The following is a 23,486-nucleotide window of genomic DNA, read 5'->3' on the forward strand; positions in this document are numbered from 1 at the left end:
ACTCTTGGGCTACTCTTTTTACCAACGAATAGTGGGATTGACCGTCACATTATAATGCCCCACGGCTGAAAGGGTGAGCATGTTTGGTGCAACCGGGATTCGAACCCGTGACTCTCGTATTATCAGTCGAACGCCTTAACAAACTATATATATGAGAACTTTCAATACAGCTCAGACATAGTTTATAAGTCACATTAACGATAGTACAAAACAGTTTCTATTACATTTACTTTTAACTAGAAATAATTTGTCACTATTAATATTCTCTAATATACTGTTATTTGTATGTCTGTGATATCCTAGTACGATATAAAACATTACTTCTACAAACATACTAGACAAACAAATAAAACTCTCTTGAAGTTGCAGTGAGCTGTTTTTTATTACCTAAATTTTATAGTGGAAAAAAAACATTTTGTTTTGAGTTTACGTGAGAATAGGTGGTGCTTGTGGCACTATTACCAACAGACTGATAACCCTTGTCAATACTTTTGTGTATTAGACTGGTATCCTTCAGTAATGCTTCACATTCAATGTCAAATGTATTTATAGAAAAAATGTTAGTTTAATAAACAAAACTTAATTATTTAATAACTTATATAGACATATATTTAGGAACATTTTAAAGTAATCAAAATATTTTAGTATTTCAAAATTACTATTAAAAAGTAAGCAACTGTTAAAATTGTAAATGCATATATATCCTGCTAGCCATACCTATTAAATTTAAATCTGTGGTCAGTAGAGTTGTATATATTTTACTGTAAACACGTTTTTATAGTTTTATTACTGCATTATTTCTTATAACTTAAACTTGGCTTAAAACTCTGGACTAAGAGGGACTTAAACTGAACCTGCTGGTAAGTGAAACTATAAATTCTCCTCAACTAAGTTTGTTATATCAATAATATTTGATTTTTAAATTCAATATAAAGTTTACCATGAATTCAGTTTATGTTTTTCAACAATATTTATTTTTTAATGTTACAAAACATATGCCAAATTTGTTCTACAAGACACATAACTAAACATTTCATTCAACTTTTCATAAGTTATCAAAGTAGAAGTTCCATTCACAGCTATGTATTTATTTGTTTACATTTTTCTCAATAATTATACAGTTTTCAGACTTTTACTGGTTTGTCATTAGTTGTTGGAAAAACAATTTTTAAATTTAGAAAAGTCACCAGTCAACTATATCTATGCAACTTTAACAAAAGAATATACCAATGACTAAAGTACAACACTGTTCTAAAATCTAAGTACCTTCAATATGGAACATGTCAGAGTGTTACCCAATTATGTACAGAGCTAACTAAGTATCAAACTTTCTACTCAGTTCAGATTCTGGGAAGTATACAGTAATAATTTAAGAGTTATCCTAACATAATTATTAACTTCACATCCATGTTTCAGTGTTATAGTTATAAATAACTCTGGTTATTTCATTGGATGTTTACTATGAGACCAACTCCGAGGAACGTACCATATAATGTACCGTTTTAACTTCAAAATATTTTTCATTATTAGATCTTTGTTTCAATCCCATACATCACCTAGTATTCTTTTTTATCCATTGCAACCTGCACATTTTGTGTTGTTACCTGAATGAATAACTTATTTCCAATTTGGAAAGCTTCTTCCTTACCATTTCTATTAATAAAACTTTATTTTTGTACAGAAGTTACAGTAACTGTGTATGTTTAAAACAAGCCGACCATACCGGCATCTCCATCTAACTCTACTTCTCTCAGCTCCTCGGTGTCAGCAATGTACTGCTCTAAACGATACAAGAACTGGTTGGCACCTATCTTGTTAACACTCTTATCCTTGATGATTATAAAATGTGAATGGTCCGGATTCAACTCGTACTTGTTTTCTTCTGGTCGATTTCCGTCATTTTCAATCTCCACACGTCCTAACTGTGGATATAAGAAAGTGAAGGAGGGGGGTGATAATCACTACAATACTAATATATATATATATATTAACCACACTGAAATATTTATCATTCAATTTCCTGTTTAGACAAGAACTATTTAAAAAAACCTGCATTGCAACTGTACATATAATTACCTGGAGTTACAAGTAAAATGTTGTAGGATCTTCAACAAAGACATTATGGTTCAGTTTTGAAGTTTATCTAAATTACTCAAGTGTCAAAAGAGTTGAGATATAAACTGAAATTCAACCAAATCTCTGCAATACTGCTAAAACGTGGGTTATAAACAAGGGTTAGCCATACACCTTTGGTGTTGGATGTGTAAATATCATAGCTAAATCTTAAATCAATATCACAGAAGTTTAGATTAAAACTTCAAAAACTGTCTTAAAATAAGCTAAAACTAATGCCTACATGTAACTAAATCTTTGTTGCTTAAATGAGATTCAAGTTACATTTGTATCTTTATCAAATATACCTTTAAAACTTGGGTTCAATCGAACCCCAGGGGTTTGGCAGAGGTCAAGACACCCACACTGTGTGTGTGTCTGTTCCTTTCACCCCACTCCTATGATTCGTGATGTCATGCTCCACTTAACCATCATTGGCTGCGGCTGATCACGTCACATCACTTGGCCTCAATATCTGTGCTGCAGGGAACTTCATGCGCTTAGCAGTCAACTTGTGACTGTAGTAATCGTGCATCATTTGTGATTTTTTTTCCTAATCTTTCAATCCTTCATACTAACTATGTTGAGCAAAAACAGAAAGTGATTGGACGAATATGTACAATATGGATTCACGTGTATAACGAAACATCACAGAGTCAGCGTCCTCAATGCATGATTTGCAATGTCAAGTTGAGCAATTCTAGTCTAGCACCTGACAAAATTATGAGAAAACTCCCTAAAGCTGCATGGAGATGGGAAAAACAAGAACACAAAGCTTGCTGAATTCAAGGTAAAGAGAGCCAGGTTCGATGAAAAGGCTACTTTGCTTTTTCTCGGGTTTGTACCCAGCATCTATGAAGTTGCGTACTTGATTGCAAAGCAGAGCAAACCACACACCATTGGTGAAATACTTGTAAAACCAGCTGCGTTGAAGATGGCGAATATCATGCTGGGAAAAGCTGCTGAAAATAAGTTATCCCAAATTGCAGGTCGGTGGAGTCAACATCATCGAAGCGGAAGAAAACCTGAAGGCTCTTCAAAAAAGCTACCATTATGGAAACTACGAACAATGAATGATATCTTCGCAAACTTTCCCCTGCTGGATGACTGTGTAAGTAAGATCAAAAATGTATCTGAAATCGGTGACATTTCTGTACCCAGGGAACTGAAGCAAGCAATTGCCACTCACTTAGATGAGCTCGCAAAGTCTCTCGAAGGATACTTCCCCACCAGAGAGTCATATCCAGCATGGGTGAGACAGCCATTCACGTTTGGTGTTGCGACAGCAGATGTCAATGATGAATACCTCGAAGAAATCATTGAACTTCAGCAGAGCCAGGTTCAACAGCAACTTTTCAGAACAACAACGCTCTCAATGTTTTGGTGACATCAAATCGTAGCATACCCTCTTATTGCTAAGAAAGCCCTTGAGATACTCATACCGTTTGTTACAACGTATCTTTGCGAGCAATCCTTTTCGAGGATGGTGAACATAAAAACGAAGAAAAGGAACAGACTTTGTTGCGATAATGATACAAGCGTGGCACTTGCCAAGGTGAAGCCGCGCATTTCTAAACTTGTCTCTGAAAGGCAAAAGCAAAAGTCACATTGATTTGCAGCAAATATTCATTGAGTTATGTTTTTGTTTTTGTATGAAATTCATGTTTTGTTGGTTTTGTTCTTTGAACACAGTAATACTGTGTGCAACTGATGCATGGTTCATTTTGTGCACTAATAAAATATCTACTTTTGTTTTGAATTTGAAAAAAATTCATATTTTATTTTTCCAATTGCTAAGGGTTCAGTGAATGCAAGTACAAAACATCCAGGTTCAATACCTCCAACAAGGTTAAGAACCACTACTTTAAAATTACACAATTCAAAATGAGAACTCAAACCTAAGACTCTACAGTCTCACTAGAATTTAGGTTAAGAGTCTGGAAATGTTCATAATATTATAATTAGAAGCAAACATAAGTCAATTCCTTGTTTAGGTGAGAATGTTGTCCCCCTAGAGAATTTCAAATATTGTATTAAATTAAAGATTTTTTATTCACCTCATTGAGGATTTCTGCATAATCAACCATGTCTTCCCTAATAACACCAATAACTGTTAGAGGTGTTGGAACAGGAACAGATAGGTTAGGATGTTTATGACAGAATAAAGATTGACGGTGAAGAGTTTCTTCAAAAACAGCATCTCCAACAGCTTTGACAATTCCTACGTTGGCGCCATGAGTCAAAATCCACATGTTTGTTGTATTGGCTGCCTGCAAAAAACACACAAATCATACTGAAGAAAACCATGAGAACCACTTTCTTTCTTTCTTTCCTAAATAAGTCACATTTGTAAATTAATCAACTGAGTACAACTTTTGGTGTAAATGTTGTCAACATGTCCATAATAAAACAACTGTACAACTACTGAGTTGTCCACTAAATTATAATAAAAATACATTTCAAGAAGCATAACATCATATTCATAATTCATATTCCAATCATTATGTATGAATTTTCAAAATCTCAATCGCATATTGGTTTGTAAAACGTTTGTCAAATTTACAATAATGGACCAAGATTAAACACATTTATATATAGTGTGCCAAATTAATTTTAATGCTCTGAAAAACGTTTTTTTATTAATCCAATTTATAAATTTTCTTCATTAAAATCTATAATTTATGTATTTCTTTTTACTTGCAACTTTAATGATTGCGAATAATATTTAGTTTCTATAACATGAATAAGTTTCTTAAGCACAATAGTGACTGAATATTGTTAAAACTAAGTCTTCTAATCAACAATAATCTCTACATGTATTCTAAAATATAATAAGCATTAATTAAGGTCAACCATGTTAATTAGTTTTGTGTGGTCAATTATAAATCCAAAAATTGTTTTCTTCATCTAGAATCTCAGGCATGAGTTTACACACACATATTAGATATAGTTTTCAATTCATCATAAATAAAATTATCGAATTACAGATTTTAATTGAGGCCAAATTCAATGATCAAGGTTTTACCAATTTACTAAGACTATTTAGGTCCTAATTTCTACACACATTCTCTTTAGTAATCGGTATTTTTATTATGATATTGTTAGTTAATTTTGAATTATTACTGTCAAAATCCCTAATCATGTTATTATGATTTCCTGTGTTCAGTAAACATGTTAAGTTTCCTTTTGTTGATGTTAAAATTATTTATTTTTGAATGACACCTGGGTAATAACAGAATTTGCAAGTTGTACTAACTCAACAAAAATACAGAGATAAACGTTTTACATTTTTAGAATTAATTTCAAATAAGTACTTCTGAAATATTGTAAAGTTCAAGAAAGTTGATCAAAGATGAAATTAAAAATCCAAAAGGACATGTGAAAACAAATTTGGCTGAAAACAAATATTAACAGTAATAAGGTTTTTTAGCACATTAGGAGTAAACAAACTTATCTTGAGATAATCAAAGAAGGCTTGTATCTAATGGTTATGAAATGGCAAAGTTATTAAATTATACTTTTTATTCACTTTTTACTGATGAAGACTTAAGAAGTAACCCTCATTTTGAGCAATTCTGAGCTTGTTAAACAACATTTCAAAGATAAGAATGATAAAGCTTCTGGACCAGATAATATTTCTTTGAGGGTTTTAAAGGTGGTCAAGGATTAGGCATGTGGGGCACTTGTCACAGTTGTTTTTTTTTTTGTAAGTCCTTTTGTATAGTTTTATAAATTTAGTTTGGCATGAGGAATGGGATAGCCATGATGAACCAGCAAATTCCTTGTTGTCCCTAAACATTGTGTTACGAGTTTGCACTTATGCTCTCAACAAAACGTGCGACTCTAAAATGCTGAATTCCCTTTATGTAATGCACAGTGTCACTTAACTAATCTCCTACCTCCCATGTGATTTATTGTTTATACATCAGGAAATCTTACATAAACACTGCTTTTCTTCCATGATTATTGAAAGTAGCAATCTTGATGTAACCTTGTTGTGGAGATAGAAGAGGAAAGTTTTTTTCAGACTACTAATATAATATTATAATTTTTAGTATTAAAATAAGTTTGAAATAGGTGTTACCCCTGAAATAATAGAAGCCATAACATCTACACTGAAAATGAGTTGGGCACCATTGAGAATGGAAATAATGGTCAGAGGTTTAAAGGCAGGATAGTGAAAGTCTACACTACACTGAAAGTACAACCAGAATAAAATCCACAATTAGGTTAAAAATAAAAAGCCTAAGAGATGGAATTAAGGTGAGTCAAGTAAAATGGATTCACCTTACAGAAAGATGAAAACAAAAAAACAGACCAGGTTGATCAGTAGTAGTTACTAATTCATTAATCATTGGTTCTATCAATACAGTGCTCCTCAAATCACATGTCCATACACGAAAAACAAAAAGCTGGAAGTAGTTGTTGTTATTCATTATTTCGATAATAAAAAATTAAATTTGAATGTGGGTGCTACCAGACAATTGTCTTCCACTTAATTTAGCAATTAAATAAATGAGAACAACAAATAGCATTAGTAGCTGTGTTTTAACAAAGACAGGACAAACAAACTGTTTGGTGCCAATGGGAATAAAACTTGAGATCCATAAATCATGCAGCTCCCCCTTGAACCACCAAGATTGAACAAACTTGAAGTCACAAAACAACTTCTAAGATTATAACTGTGTAGAGTACAAATAGTCCATTATGTAGTTTTTGTGCTAAGTAGCAAACAAACAATTACAATTATTTCAATTAGAGTAATAATCAAAAGTTAGCCTTTTTCCTCACCAGGAAATTCACTTCCAAATAAATACTTACCCCTACACACAATACCCTGATCTCTTATGTATAAGATTTCTGTTTACTTGCTTTGAACTCCCACCTAACAATCAAGTGTTTAACACCCACTGTACTGGTACACGATGACATTATCGTGTGATGATAGCCCTCCACCAATATGAGGGCAAAACAAACTATCACTACCCTAACATATTTTTACACTTAATAAACTTAAACAAATCCTTAGTGTTAATTTTTTACATTTTTAGATAACTTTCTTGTTAATGCCACCAGCCCTTGCACTATTTAAATGTAAACCATCCATAACAAAATGCTCTCTTCTTCCAATGAACTGATCCTACAAATCCAAACAGCAAAATATGCTCATCCTCATGTGCTAACCTAAGTCTAATATTTAGCCCTTGTAACCTACTTATAGTTTTATTCCCACAGATAATTCTGGACAGTATCCCTAACAAAGTTGTCCTTTTTCTTTTAATGTTTTTACCAATTCCTTGTACTTATTAATTAGTTCCTCTGACTTAGCTTTATCCACATCACAAACCACTACATGCACCACAAAAACTGCATCTCTGTTAGCTGCCTTTATTATATCTCCTGTTCTGTCAGTTATATCTTCCCCTGTGCCCATGGGTATCATAATCTAATTCTTTTCTTCCTACTTAACCCACAGATGCCTCGTGAAAAAATCAGCTGTACCTATAACCGTATCATCTACATCCTTCTCTGACAATTTTGTTTTCCTTCCCTTCAAATTTCCTCATCTGCATAAATCAAGAGCTGAAATCTGTTGTTCAACAGAACAGGCTCAGTGTAACAATATTCATTACTTTTAGCCCTAATAGTTCCATTTCTAACTTCCTGAAAGTAGTGGTTAGCTGACGTATTCTTTACATGTAAAATCTTAAGCTCAACCTGTAAACCTGCTACCATTTCACACAGTCTACACTTCTCTGTATCTATTACCTCTACTTTAATTAGGATAGCCTCCAACTTCACCTTCAACCTAAAAACTCTACATACAGATTGTGCGTCTTCATTATTACTAGCTTCCATAAAAGTATGTTAGTCCCAAGTTCCCAAATAAAGCCCAAACATGACACCCATTACACCTAACAAACTCTGAACACTTAACTCCTACACTAGTCTTAACTATGGTATTTACACTTACAGCTCAAAAATAAATACTTAATACCGAATACCAGTAGTCTATTGTTACCACTGTTTCTGTAAAGACTAATTTTTAACACCCAATAACATTACTTATTTATCACTACTTTGTTTTAACACTAAACTTTATCTTTAATTATACAGAACGTAGAACTTATTAATTTGTTATAACTAACGATGTACGTAACATTAATAATAAAATGTATTACCTAAGTTGTAACACTAAGCTGAATTTAAAACACCAAGAAAAAAACAAGTTTTTACATTTTATTTCTTTAATAAAACAATGTATCCATCCTATTTTATGATCACTAGTAAGTTGAAATGTACCTTAACCTAAAGTACCGTTACATGTATCAAGCCTATTTTAACAGTTTTCAAATTTACACCTAAAAATTCTAAGTAAAACTTTTCTGTTGTAGTTTTATTTACTAAAATTACTGTGCCTAGTTACTATTGTGTTATTTGACCTAAATTAATAAAAGTTAACACATTAATATCAAATAACTTTCAAATGTTTGTAAGAACTTAACTCTTCAACATAAGAATATGTAATACTTACTTTGAGCAAATGTATGCTTTTAATTTAACATTTCTGTCAGCGGTGTGTTCTGTAAACTAACTGACACATACACATTTACACGCCATCAATTTTAATAACAATTAAAACAATAATAATTTTAGGTCTATTTCTGCCATACAATGACAAATTACTGTGTACCTAACAAAGATAGTCAAATAAACAGTATTAGGCTGAACTTACCGTGACTAAGCCCTTTAGAAAATTATTAAGTTTCCTTGTATTCTTCCAACCAATGAGAGGTTTCACATTGGAAACCAAGACCAAAACAATTCGAGGACTACAAAGTTTCCATTCCTTATGCAACACTTCTCCAACATGGTCCATGGAAACATCATGTTCAACCAGAATAAATGGCCGACCCTACAAAGGGCACAAATATACAAGGATGGTTAGTTATCATATTACTGTGTGTGTGTGTGTGTGTGTGTGTGTGTGTGTGTGTGTGTGTGTGTGTGTGTGTGTGTACAAGTATAAAGATGCATTATTGATTTGCATTTATTTTCAGGTTTAAATCTATATGAACTAACATAAAACATCCATGTTTTATCCATGTAATAATTCAGTGCTTCACTGAATTATTACACACACAAAACTCAGCTGCACTCTACAGCAAGGCAAAGATATGATACAGGAATACAGACAGACTGATGTAAAGGTTATTAATAATAACCAATGTGCAGCAGAACTGGAAGATTAGTGGAATTTTAAACATTAAGATCATATATGTGGGTTATTCTCACGAGACTTCGACAGATGTAATAATTAAAAATAGTAATAATTAAAAAGAATTTCAATTTTTAATTATCTTCACGAAATTGTAATCCAAATCAATTAAGTTAAGCAACCTTGAATTAATCAGTAATAATAAAATCGAGAAACAATAATGACAATATTTCAATTAATTAGAGTTGAAATAATTGAAAACTGTGATAGCCAGAAACACTCAAGAAATTATTAATTTTACTACTTGATGTTTTAAGTACTACTTTGAACACAAGAACTGATTCTTTCTAAATGTTAATTCACACCCAATGTGAATTACTTCACATTTAATAGTGTTGGAACATAGTTTTGATGTTCAAAATTATCCATGTCCTTCTGAATTAACACAATATCATCTATCATATTAGCTGTGTATAGCCAAATGGTTAAAAGTTCTGCCTAGGGATATCCAATTTACTGAAACAATAAACAGATTCTATCCTCAAACCAAAAACAAACTCTTCCAGAAAAGTTCAATGTTGAATTCCTTCACGATATTTGAAGCATACCTTATCAGTGTTAGACATTAAAATTTCCTGAACTTCACAAACAGTAAAATTTATAAATTATCTTCCTCACTAAAACTAGATTTAGCAGTTTAGTTGCTCCATTTGAAACTCTGATAATTTCCTACTAATGATTTATAACACCATATAACGTATACCTGTACTTTTTCTATTCACAAGATTCATATAGGATCATTTCTTATGGTTTACAATACTCTAAGTATTACAGTGGGTCAATTGTAAAACAGAATTTCCACTATTGTTGGTAATAGTGTGCCTAATGAATAAATTCACTGCAACACAATTTACTTTACATTAGTCTTACCAGATGACATCCTGTAACTAATGGTACAATACCTGGAAGTTATTTGGAAATACGAAACTTTCACTCATATAAAGATGTCTAATTGGAGATTTGAAGAAAAAAACAACATTTTAAACTTTTGCAGTAAATAGTTTCCATAACAGTGTAATCTTCTTACCAAAGGGTCATTATTTTGCCTTTTATTATTATTTAAGTTTTGAGTACATATACAACAGTGAAAATTAATTTTTTTTTGTCAGGTTGGTTTAAATAGCACACAACATTTACATCAAAAGAAAGACAAATTACAGGTTAACACAGAACATGTCTTAAAGTAAGAACACTACCTATCTGGAACATTAATATAAAAATGTGTTTGCACTCAGCAACATTATTTTGGTAGTTCCAACCACATACATAACAACCAGATAAAAATAAATACTTAAACAATCTCACTGCATCTATCAAGTGAATCTTCGGAGGTAGAAAAAGTTGTCTTTAACGTGAAAAAATAAAAATTAATCTAATTGGTGAAGGAATCATTAATGCAATGTACATACAGAAAAACAAGAATCATACTGTATATTAACTGAAGTCTTCAGAGCAATAGCAAAGCCATAGAAAATATTTTGAAAAAAAGTGATTAGGTTATGTATAATTGTTTCAAACATGAAGACTAATAATATTCTAAATTAACTAGATAAGCCTTGATGATGTGAAACTAGATAAGCCTCGATGACAAGAAACCCATTGAAATAAAAATGTACCTCAGAACAGCTGGTATAGAGATTAATACTTTTATTGACAAGCAGAGAACAATTGGTCTGGTTTGTTTTGAATGTTGCGCAACACTACACCAAGGCTATCTGTGCTAGCCATCCATAATTTTGCAGTGCAAGACTAGAGGGAAGGCAGCTAGTCATCACCACCCACTGCCAACTCTTGGGCTACTCTTTTACCAGTGAATAATGGGATTGACCATCACATTGTAATGCTTCCACAGCTGAAAGGACAAGCATTTTTGGAATGACTGGGATTCGAACCCACAACCCACAGATTATGAACTGAGTGCCTTAACCACCTTGCCATGCCAGGCCAGCAGAAAACAAAGTTTCAACCTTCCTAGGACGGTTGAAATGTTGTTCTCTGCTTATCAATAACAGTGTTAATACCCATACCAGCCATCCTGAGATACATAATGAGTTAAGCACTGTCTTCTACTCTTCATTTGTAATATTTTAACTTTTTCATGTCAAGAAACATTAGAATACTATATCAGCATGAAGGCCAAGTTAATATCCTATTTTTAGTTTGATTTACTCTAAAAATATTGTGCAAAGACTAATGATCTAGATAAGGTGAATCTGCATAAGTACCTATTTCGTAAATCGATACGTATCACAATTAAAGATTGTGCACACCAAATTCAAACACAATTTTCTGATACGCATACTATTCCTGTACATAAGGATATTTACCAATTCAATACAGACAAATATCTGTACTGATAAGGAAACAGACAAAGCAGAGAAGATTGTTCTCACCACACACTGATTAACAAGTTGTATGACTGATGTAAAGTGGAATTATACAAAATGTGAAGGCCTACTGTACATTTGGTTTCCTCTCTCAAGCAGTACTACAGAGCAATCGTCAACAAAACTTCCGTATACTGCAAATGTACAAGCAACTTGAAGAACATATCAGAACTGTACATCGTGCATAGTTTCTTTCTGTTCTTAACTGAAATTACAAGTGTTTAGTTGTGAACAGAAAGATTTACACAGAGATAATACCAGTGGCTGTAACCTGTAGCTGAAGGTTGCTGCTGAACTGGAAATTATGCTCACCTAATTTTATCAATCTGCTAACAAAACTCTGACAATATTGAACTTCTGCTGTTAGTTCTTCTGTTGGTCCTCAATAAAATGTTTGTACGGAAAGAAGAAAAGCAATTGTGTATTAAACACAAACAAAACAACACAAACAATGTCATACATTTAAGGATACAAAAAAAAGGTCACTGAGCCCCAGATTTTTGAAAAACTTTCAGTATTCCACTTAATTTTGAAGTGTAAAATACTACATAAAGTTTATCTGTAGCACTGAATAAAAGTCATTTTCCAATATGTTAACATACTTCTGGGATTAAATGCATATAAAACAATGTTCTAATACCTTAAGCACCTATCAAAAACTCAAATCTATTTGTAATGAACAAAGAACAGTGTATAATGGGGATTCTTAAAGGGATAACTGTTTGCTCATTGAGCTGTGATACATAATAATAATCAACACAATATGTTTAAAGTATTACACCTTGTTAATATATTTAAATTACAACTACATATTAAAAAAACTACCATTTTACTGAAGATGGACAGTAAAAATGTAATCAACCACTAGTTTTACTAAAATAACAAGAATGCAACCGGTACAGTACACTGTACTTTAAACTGTGTAAGCCGAGACTACTTCACCTGATGCATAACGAGGAAATAAAATTGTTATTCACAGAAATGAACATCCAGCTTTATTTGCTTATATCAGCACTTCACAAACTCAAGTGGATCAGCTAACTTGTGTACATGTTCAAGAGCATTTCGTTTCTGAACAACCACTTCGTTTGGATTCCCACAGACCTATCCTGCACTATTAGGCAAACATCCTGTGACCAAAAATACTTCCTTGTATACAACCCTTATCAGTACAGACACAAGTGTTTTATGTCCATAATGCAAGTACAATAAACAGACTTGCTGGTAGCAACATGTCACTCACATAAGAAATTTTATCAATCAGAAGAACTGGAACTATCACTAACTGAATTAAAAATGACCCAATCAGAAACAGTCTTACACTACACATATCTTTACTAATCAAACCTCTTAAGTTACAAAAATATAAACACTATTTTTTTTTAAAACAACAAACCATTTTTGCAGGTATTTTTGGGTATTTTGGCTTTACTTCTTGAGAAAAAAACAAAATATCTAAATAGCTAAATGGACCTGAGTAATTTAGTGCAACTGTGTATGAAGGCAGTTAAATGTTCCAAGATATGCCTGTATTGTAGAAAGTTGCCATTATGTTTGTATTATACTCACAAAAACAAGAATCTTTGTGTGACGTTATTGGATAGATATTGTTTTGTATATCCCACGATAAAGTCTGCCTTGCTTAGTGACAAAGTTTACCACCATATTACTTTGTAGTACTGTTTTACTTGCATAACATGGCAACGTTGTATAGTAATATTTTCATATGTACATACAAGTTCTAAATAAAGATTTTTAATGGTACCAAATACACACATGCACACACACACAATAGAATGGCACACACTTTGTATTTTATAAATACTTCAGTGTAAACTGAAAGATAATTAACATCACTAAATCTTTACAAAATAAACTTTGAAACTAATTCCACAACATATATGTTGAACTTACACAACTAATTCTTTCTCAGATCAGCTACAAATTCTTGTTTTCAACATAAAATTCATAAATATAAAAATTCAGCAAGAGTTACAAAACATAATATCAGATGTTTCGTAAGTATCAGGAATAATTTTTCATAACTCACCTCTTTTTCATAAGCACAATTTCTCCAAAAGCAAACACAGCCATTTCCAAGTTTTCCCGAACCAGTGATTCCTTCAGACTGTCTTATGGGTCTTGAAGCTTTTTTTTGAGTTTCTGAGAGCTCCTGGGTGTCAATCAAATGGGCAGACGGGTCACCCTACAAAAAAATATTTTAACACATTACTCAAGTAGAAATATTTTGCACTTAAAAAGTAATTTCAAGATTTTCAGAGTGCACTATAAATTTCAAACTTTTTAAGTTTATTCTAAACTTGAAACAAGTTTACAAATGGACATTTTCTCAAAATTTGATAAATTAACATGCTTTATTAATATTCTTTTGTTGACACACTGTTTCATACAATACAGTATTGAAATGTGTAAGTTAAGGTCAAGTTTAAATTTTGTTTTAGTATTACTTCCTTCGCTCAACTGCCTCTGTGATCTAGAACAACTCTACAGAATTAATCAAATACCATCTTAGCTCGTAACCAGAGGAGCCAAGTATGGGTCAGTGGTCAGTATTTTGGCATATGGATCTGCAGGTCAATCATTCATATCCCGTTACTGAAAAGAAAGGCACAATCAGGTGTCATGGATGCACTAAGAGTAACAGTCAGCTGTAGGTGTGTTATTAACTGGCTTCCCACTTGCCTGTCAGTTCAAAACTAGGAATGGCCAGTAAAGTAACTTTGATAAATATCCAAACACAAACAAGAACAACCATAAATAAAATTACTAAACTGTAGATGGTAATTTAATTTGTTTTTTTTATTACTTTCAGAGCAATTAGTTTGACAAAGGTTTCTTAATTCAGTGCTATCTGTCTCTCTCTCTCTCTCTCTCATAGAATATTTTCATGACTAACATCTATATATTTTTGTAGCATTTTTCACACAAGTGACTAATATACCCTAATTAACACAAAAAAAATAAATATAAAACTTATTTTATCCTTTACAAACAATAAACTGTTCTAGTGATATTCATAACAACTTAAGCCTGTGTTAACTTTATAAAACAGATTACAATTTAAATGTTTAATTCATAAAGACTCATGTGAAGTCCTTATAAAACCCTCAGTAGTTCAAGCTGTTACGTATACTTGAAGTAAAGAAGGTTTGGTTTGTTTTTAATTTCTCACAAAGCTACTCGAGGGCTATCTGTGCTAGCATCCCTAATTTAGCAGTGCAAGACTAGAAGGAAGGCAGCTAGTCATCACCACCCACTGCCAACTCTTAGGCTACTCTTTTACCAACAAATAGTGAGATTGACCATCACTTTATAATACCTCTGTGGCTGAAAGGATGAGCATGTTTGGTGTGTGAGGAATTCAAACTCATGACCCTCTAATTATGAGTCAAGTACTTTAACCACCTGGCCATGCCAGGCCAAAAAATAGAAGGAAAATTTAATATATTCAAAAGAAATTTGTTTTTCCATATAATCATAAGAGTACAAAAAAATCAGTTTGGAGACTTAACAGAGTACAAAGTGAGCTATTACATGGCTCAGGTCCATGTGGATGTCACACAAGTACTTAAAGGTCAAATAAACCCACAAGAAAATAAATGAAACAGACTAATTGTCAACCTTCGAAAACCATTACTAGAACACTTGTTTAAACATTCTACTAGTTTGTTTTTTATTGTATTTTATGACAGAAAATATAAAATATCAAATCAAATACTTAAGAATTGGGAAAGCTTTTACTTAATTAAGTTCTTAATTTCTAGTAAATTGTTTTGAAAGAGCTTGGAACTCTTTTAGATACAAAATCTCCCCAGCTTGATGATATATGTTAAAATAGAGAGAGACTGAACAAGACAGGATATGTTGAGACTTAAAAAGATTCCCTTGACACAGTGATACCACTTGGATAAATTCCAATAATGTTTATATTTCTTATTTAATTTCTGTATAAAAAAGAAAATATTTGAGAAAGAGGCAACAGTTTAAGATGTTTCTACCAAAATTCAAGAATTTATTCTTATGCAAGGTCTGATCAAAAGTTCTAAGACTTCCTCTGTTACAGGTGCTAGTACAGAGACAGTGAACTTCACTGAGGTGTGAAAAAGTGCAAATTGACTTTATACCCATGTTGTGAGAAACATGTCCAAAGACAAGACGTATCTCTTGCCCCTGTCTTAATAAAAATAAACAGAAAAGAGCAGCAACATGTTTACATCAAGTTTTGTGTGTATAATGGTAAAGGAGGAACACAAATCCTTGAAATGTTAAGAACTGCCTTTGGTGATGACTGCTCAAGTAAGCCTGTCATTTATCAGTGGATAAAATGCTTCCAAGACAGCTGGGATTCGGTCAAAGATGACCCACCGATGAAACGGTCACTAAGGTGAAAGAAAACAAATTCGAAGTGACAACAATTAACTATCTGTGAAATTGCTGATGAACTGAACATCATGAGAACACACCTTCACACACTGTTGTGTCTGTGAGAACTCCTACTATCACTAGTAATGTGAAAGCAGAACTTAGTCACATAACAGTTGAAGACTTCCAGCATAGGTTCTGAATATGGCAGGAACATTGGAAGAAGTGTATCAGCTGGGGGAGATTACTTTGAAGGTGATAGCATATAATATTGATGTATGTACATTATTCTTTGGAATAAAAGTGAAGTCTTAGAACCTTTTTTTTATCACATCTCATATTACTCAGAAAAAAAACCTTTGACTGGTGGCATTTAATGAATAATATTTACTTTCAACTGATTTTCCAAAAACTTATTTGGAGAAATTTAACATGCAAGTTTAACTTACTAAATAAGTGAACACATGTTCAGTACTTTCAGACATGTTAAAGGTTCCCATTTTGATCAGTTCAAAGTCAAACATTATCCTTAAGACTCAATATTTGAAGCTAATGTAACCATAAAAGTCTATTTTGGTGAAATATTATACTTATGGCAATAAATACTTGTATTCTTTCTTAGTTTCAGCAGGTTTCTTTCCCTTCTTTTACTTTACCAGAGCTATCCTCAATTTAATCATGAAATATATATATTTTTAATGGGAGGGTAGAGTGAGAAAATGAGACTGCTGGATTTACAAACATGTACAACAGTGGTAGCCATGTAGGGTGTGCAATACATGGGGACCCACAAGTTTTTGGTGGTCCACCAAGCCCTAATCCAATTAACTTTAGTGAGCCCACTTATGAAAAGTGGCAAACCAAGAGCAGAAAAGTTTTCAAAATTTACTCTGCACAAGGGCCAACAACTAAATATGGCCACCATTAGTGCACAGTAATAACAACATTAAGGCTATACAGACAGATTCAGTTTCCACTCTAGTACAAGTCTCTTAACAGAATTGTGCCTTTAGCTGCTTGCAGGAAGGAAGGAATTATTAAGAGGTGAATGTAAATATACTGACATCTCTCTTATTAAGTATAATGACAAATGTTATTTGTAATTAAGTGCATCAAAAGACAAGAACTAGGATTTACCTTTCATGTACTGAAGTAAATAATATTATAAAGTGTTGACAGTTTAGTTGCTGATAGCAAGGACCATTCTCTTTTTATAGTGAACACAAAAGTAAATGGTTTTGATCACTGTAAAAATATAAAGAACTCCTTCAGAGGTTTAGAAATGAAAACAGACATGAGATCCTTTTGGAAATGCTCTCTCTGGCTGGATACAAGGATAAATATTTTAGCAGGATACAATGTTTAAAAAAATTTATTAGAGATATGCTTAAAGCAACAGATGGCCTGGTTGTTCTTATGATAGTCTTGTGGGTAAAGAACAAATTGTGTGTTAAAGATAATGCTCTGCTTGTAACAATTTTGAACTTTTACATTGGAATGTTTGCTGTGTACAACACAGATTAAACTCAATACATCTAGTTTGCCCCAACACTCTCAGAGTGGTTCTCTTCTAATGGGTTAGTCTACAGTTGTGGACTACTGGGTCTACAACCTCAAGCACATAGCTTCTATCTAATCATTACATACTTAGTGAGATTGGTGGTAAACTGTTTGAGAAGCTCCAAAAATATTAACTTAAGATTGTTAAAATGTTTCTCAGTAGCAAATGGGCTGGAAAACTGGAAATAAACTACATGATTAAATACTTAAGGCAACTTACAAATTTTAACAAGTTCAGGAATAAGTTTACTTGTAGTTATTATTATAAACAAAATGTCCAGAGCTCAACTTCAAATGGGAGACAATTATACAATGGGGATTACTGAAACCTGGTTATATTTAGAAAACACTGATGACAGGAATTATTATGATATTTCAGGTTGTGAATTACTGAAAACTCAGACTTTGTTTCAAGGGTATTTTAAGCAGTGTAGATGTAACAGAGATTTGGCTTTAACAGACTTTTTCTAACTGTCACATCATCACTCTAAGAATATCAATGAAACAGGCAGATGCAAGCCATTAAGTTCGAAACTTTAATGGTAAACCTGTTAAATGAGGTTAAATGTGTAAAACAAATTGCAACCCATTGAAAGTGTAAACAAAAAAATTAATATTGGAGAATTACAATTAGGGTTTCAAAGGTAGGAATGTTGTAATTAGTACTTGTTATAAACTACCTAGCCAGAGAAAACATGTTAATAATAAACTGTATATTTACACCAGGGTTATTACTACAATCAGTACTGCTGTAAAAAATTACAGGAGTCTTTCATTTATAAATACTGATTGGGATTTGATGGAGTCAAAGAATGAAAGAGGTTTCTCAAAATGACTCAGAATGTGGTTTTCTATACCAGTGGCCACAGAGCCATCCAAACACAGACGATTACGTTTTACGATTTATTTATTAACCATAAATGACGATACAACAATTAAAGTGACAAAATGTTTTTGAAAAGAGAGTTTAATGTGTTTACTAAAATTTATGATAAGAAATGATAACATGTTAGTTTCAAATTCTTTAAAAGGCAATTTTGAAGCCATGAGACAAGATCTGTCATTATATAACTAGTTATGGAGACGCGAGACTTTCTTTTATGAATTTAGTTCAAGATAAGTATGTTCACAAAAAATGGAATATAATAATAATAATGAAGTGGCTTTACTATAGACGTACTGTACAGAAGTAAAAATGTTTCCTTCATTTGTACTCCTTGTGTGCTAGTTCCTCTATCTAAACGAAGCTAATAGCAATACCGAAGTCTTCCCCATAGCTACCTCTAATTTATCTTCAAGTTTCAACTAGAAATATACAAGTTAAAAAATAGCATGTGTATGATATACTATCACTCTTTACCTCAGTTCCTTTAAGTGTATATCCATGTCTTTTCATATTTCTAGCCCTTAGAGGGCCCGGTCGAATGGACTGATTTAGTCTTCGCACAACATCTCCAAAAGTTTGTCTCACAAAACTAAACCTGTAATTTCTTTCACTTTGTCTGTTTTCTGCTTCCGCTCCAGCAGTATTAGTTTCAACAGAATGTTCTGAATTGTATACTGTCATGTTATTACTACCTGAGTACGAACTACCTGAAATTATTCATTATTAATAGGACTTGTTACACTAACATATTGACATACTATTGGAGATGGAATCAAGTCTGTAGATTATTTGACTCAGTCATGCTTTGAGAAATTTATCAACCGTCTTTGGCTGAAACGTTTTAAATTAGAAAGCGAGACCGGTTGGTTATCCGCAACGATGGAACAACGCCAACATACAATTGAAATAAGCGCAATATGCTAGCCCACTTTCCAGCCAATCACAAGTTTCCTTCTTTTAGGACCTTCGTGAATCATCTTGGACACGAATTTGTAGATCGGGCATGGGCAATGCGCAGTTTGTACTGTTTAAATGGGATTGGTTGAAGTGCACCTTACCACGGACTGCAGTCTTTCAAAAAGTAAGAAAAATCTTACCCTATTGAGCAGTAATTAAGTTTCTTTCAAAACGAAACTACATTGAAAAATCTTACCCTATTGACACAAAGCTCATCTTGTTATTTGAATGATATTGTTTATTTTAATATTGAAACCTCGGTATCATATTTTCATATATTTCCTCTATAATAGACATAATAAAATAAGAGGAAATTTCTAAAATGACCTTTCTATAGTCATAGTTACTATGACAAAAAAACCCTAATGGTACTGTGGTATGTCTGCGGACTCACGCCGCTAAAAACTGGGTTTCGATACTCGTGGTGGGCAGAGCACAGATAGACCATTGTGTAGCTTTGTGCTTAATTCTAAACAAATAAAAATATGGCAAAAATACATTAATTATAGTCACTAAAAAACTACATTTTAATAACTTTGTTTCAAAGACACTAAATGTCTAAAACAATGGCAACCAAGATTCATTTTTTGGTTTTAAATCATCGAACGTGGTCCGCAAAATAGCAAGATATTAAACATACAATGTTTTGCAGAGTTACACTAAATTGTTTGGGCAGCTCGTCCATGGTCTTAACAGAAGCCTAGAAACCTTTATGAATCGTGATCACTCTTGGAAGCATATCTCCCAGAATGGAAGGGCTAACAACTGTAATCTGGACCAACACATCTTCACTGGTCAATCTCACTGTCTCAGGGGACACCTCTAGTTTCCTTTAACCAGCTGGCCTGGCATGGCCAAGCGCGTAAGGCGTGCGACTCGTAATCCGAGGGTCGCGGGTTCGCGCCCGCGTCGCGCTAAACATGCTCGCCCTCCCCGCCGTGGGGGTGTATAATGTTACGGTCAATCCCACTATTCGTTGGTAAAAGAGTAGCCTAAGAGTTGGTGGTGATGACTAGCTGCCTTCCCTCTAGTCTTACACTGCTAAATTAGGGACGGCTAGTACAGATAGCCCTCGTGTAGCTTTGTGCGAAATTCCAAAACAAACAAACAAACAAACCTTTAACCAGTGGCGTAGCTAGGGGGGGAAGGGGAAGAGGGTACATTTGTCCCCGGGCGCAGCATTAGGGGTATGGGCGCCAAATTGATGTTACATAATTAGGAATTATGGCTTACATTTTGTCATGAGGGAGCGCGAAAACTGACTTTGTCCCCGGGCGCTGAAAACCCCAGCTACGCAACTACCTTTAGCTGGTCTCAAGTGATATTGTCTAAAGGTAGGATTGAGCTAGTTTTGTCAACAAGACTTTTGTTGAAACCATCCTGTTAAGTCTCAGATTTGCCAGGTCTCGTACTGCTAAAGTGATCCTTTGTCATCTGTGCTACCTATGCACTAATATTGATCTTCAAGGATAAAGAGAACTTGGCCAGCGTTCCTGGGTGCACCATATTTATACCATCTCAATTATGTGGCTGCGCTAAGAATAAAGTTATGAACGTTCTCAGTACTGGCAAAAGGTCGATGTTCATGACACCGCTCTCAGACCCACCTACTGACAATCATCTGCTTTCAGTGACTACATTCTTCGACTCATAGAAAATTCCATTTTCTCAAGAATAAATCCGTTTTAAACTTAATAACACAAGAGATAAGAAAATGTACTCATGGAGAAACTTCACATTAAAAAATCCTATGGTTACATACCAAAACTTCTCCTTTATACGTTAGTTAGTTATCACCATTAGATTCCATCTAGGAACATAGGGCCGCAATCTTAGGCTAGTACAGCGGTATGGGATTTACAACGCTAAAATCAGGGGTTCGATTCCCCTCGGTGGGCTGAGCAGATAGCCCTATGTGGCTTTGCTGTAAGAAAAACAAACAAACAAAGCTTGCGGATTCTTCAACAAGTATTTAAGTGAGTAGGCTGTTAGCCGACTGCACCGAGCCGTCCCTAATTTAGCAGTGTAAGGCTAGAGGGAAGGCAGATAGTCATCACCTTCGTAGCCAACTCGTGGGCTACTCTTTTACCAACGAAGAGTGGGATTGACCGTACATTATAGTGCCCTCACGGCTGGAAGGGCGAGCATGTTTGGCGCAACGCGGGCGCGAACCCGCGACCCTCAGATTACGAGTCGCACGCCTTACGCGCTTGGCCATGCCAGGCCCCTTTATATGTACCCTATGGTATTCTTAGGTTTGCTGACTTCCCTTCGAATAGTCATGCATGATCTGTAAGCTAAAGAAAATCCAATAACAACAACAAAAAAAGTTTCTTGACTGAGCTTAGTATACGAAATATGTTGGACACAGTAAAAACAGAGTGAAATAATGTTTAACAAGTAACACAGAGAAAAAAAAATAGTGAGTGTGTTTACTGGATCTTTCAGAAATCTTCAAGACCTAAAATTATCTGGTTTCTTCTGGACAGTTCCATAATGCTGTTATTCTCATGGTTCTAGCTTAAATCTATGTACATTTAGATGTATAAATAAGTATTAAACATTTTAAGTATAAAGTTATATAATGAGGATAGAAAATATCTAGTATGTTTGGATACTACTCAAGGACACAATACCTTACTAAAATAATTACGCAGTCTGAACAAAAAAATTAGATAAAGATTTAAAAAGCACAAGCTGAACTGTGTGTTAACCTCCACAGAACTCTGCTTAATCTACAAATCTACTAGATTAACGTTGAGCCACCTGAGAGAACTTAAGAGTGATAGATAAAACTTATCTTCCAAAAATTGTAATTCAACCCTCGTAAGAGTTGTAGATAACCTTAGCGTTACGTTTAGAAGCAGTAACAGGTTGATGAATGCCAGAATCTGTACAATCGGCTTCAATGTTTAGTCAATTAGCTTAAATATAATTTTATTGACGTGTCAGTAATTTCTGACTGAGGTTATAGAACTTGAATGACGCGGCGCACGTGGATATTACCTTATCCTATCATTTAAAACGCGTTTACCTTGTGACGTGTCATGGCTGTGTTCTAGTAGACCACAATTTCATAAAATACAGTCACATTTCGGTTATGATATTATATATACGTAATATGTACATACATTATTACTATCTTCAGATACGTTCTTACATTTCAGTTATTCTTTTTTTAAAACATAGTATAGAAAATAAAGAACTACAGAAAATAATTATCGCTTCTGGTTATGAACGTTTTGATCGTCAACTTCTTTGCGTAATTTACTGACCCTAATTAAATTTCACACGTATTGTGGATGAAATGAAATAATTTTATATAGTGTGTGTGTGTGTGAATTTTGAAACAACAAAAAATTACAGTCTACTCTATCCATACCCCAGAAATCCACTATATGTTTTCAGGCTTAGTAACTGAGCTGAGTCTACTGTATCGATATCCCAGAAATCCACTATATATTATCAGGCTTAGTAAATGAGCTGAATCTACTGTATCGATACCCCAGAAATTCACTATATATTATCAGGCTAAGTAACTGAGCTGAGTCTACTGTATCGATATCCCAGAAATTCACTATATATTATCAGGCTTAGTAAATGAGCTGAATCTACTGTATCGATACCCCAGAAATTCACTATATATTATCAGGCTAAGTAACTGAGCTGAGTCTACTGTATCGATATCCCAGAAATTCACTATATATTATCAGGCTAAGTAACTGAACTGAGTCTACTGTATCGATACCCCAGAAATTCACTATATATTATCAGGCTAAGTAACTGAGCTGAGTCTGCTGTATCGATACCCCAGAAATCCACTATATATTATCAGGCTTAGTAACTGAGCTGAGTCTACTGTATCGATACCCCAGAAATTCACTATATATTATCAGGCTAAGTAACTGAGCTGAGTCTACTG

General features: G+C 33.6%; 1 protein-coding gene across 6 annotated transcripts in view; it reads right to left on the bottom strand.

Annotated features, from left to right (window-relative positions):
- Window positions 1-23,486, bottom strand: part of LOC143245234 (transient receptor potential cation channel subfamily M member-like 2) — an 84,036-nt gene that overhangs the window by 57,054 nt on the left and 3,496 nt on the right. For 2 of the 6 annotated variants that reach the window (XM_076491354.1, XM_076491357.1), the window contains exons 1-5: window positions 19,082-19,505; window positions 13,829-13,984; window positions 8,849-9,028; window positions 4,170-4,382; window positions 1,724-1,922 (exon numbers count right to left, since the gene is read on the bottom strand). In XM_076491354.1, coding sequence (XP_076347469.1) covers window positions 1,724-1,922; window positions 4,170-4,382; window positions 8,849-9,028; window positions 13,829-13,984; window positions 19,082-19,288 — 955 coding nt within the window. In that variant the 5' untranslated portion in view covers window positions 19,289-19,505. Of the gene's footprint in view, window positions 1-1,723; window positions 1,923-4,169; window positions 4,383-8,848; window positions 9,029-12,720; window positions 12,893-13,828; window positions 13,985-19,081; window positions 19,506-23,486 lie in introns of those variants that run through there. The other 4 variants (XM_076491356.1, XM_076491355.1, XM_076491353.1 and 1 more) reach the window with 3 other exon arrangements.

Source organism: Tachypleus tridentatus, chromosome 2, assembly GCF_004210375.1.
Source record: "Tachypleus tridentatus isolate NWPU-2018 chromosome 2, ASM421037v1, whole genome shotgun sequence".
NCBI classification, from domain to species: domain Eukaryota; kingdom Metazoa; phylum Arthropoda; class Merostomata; order Xiphosura; family Limulidae; genus Tachypleus; species Tachypleus tridentatus.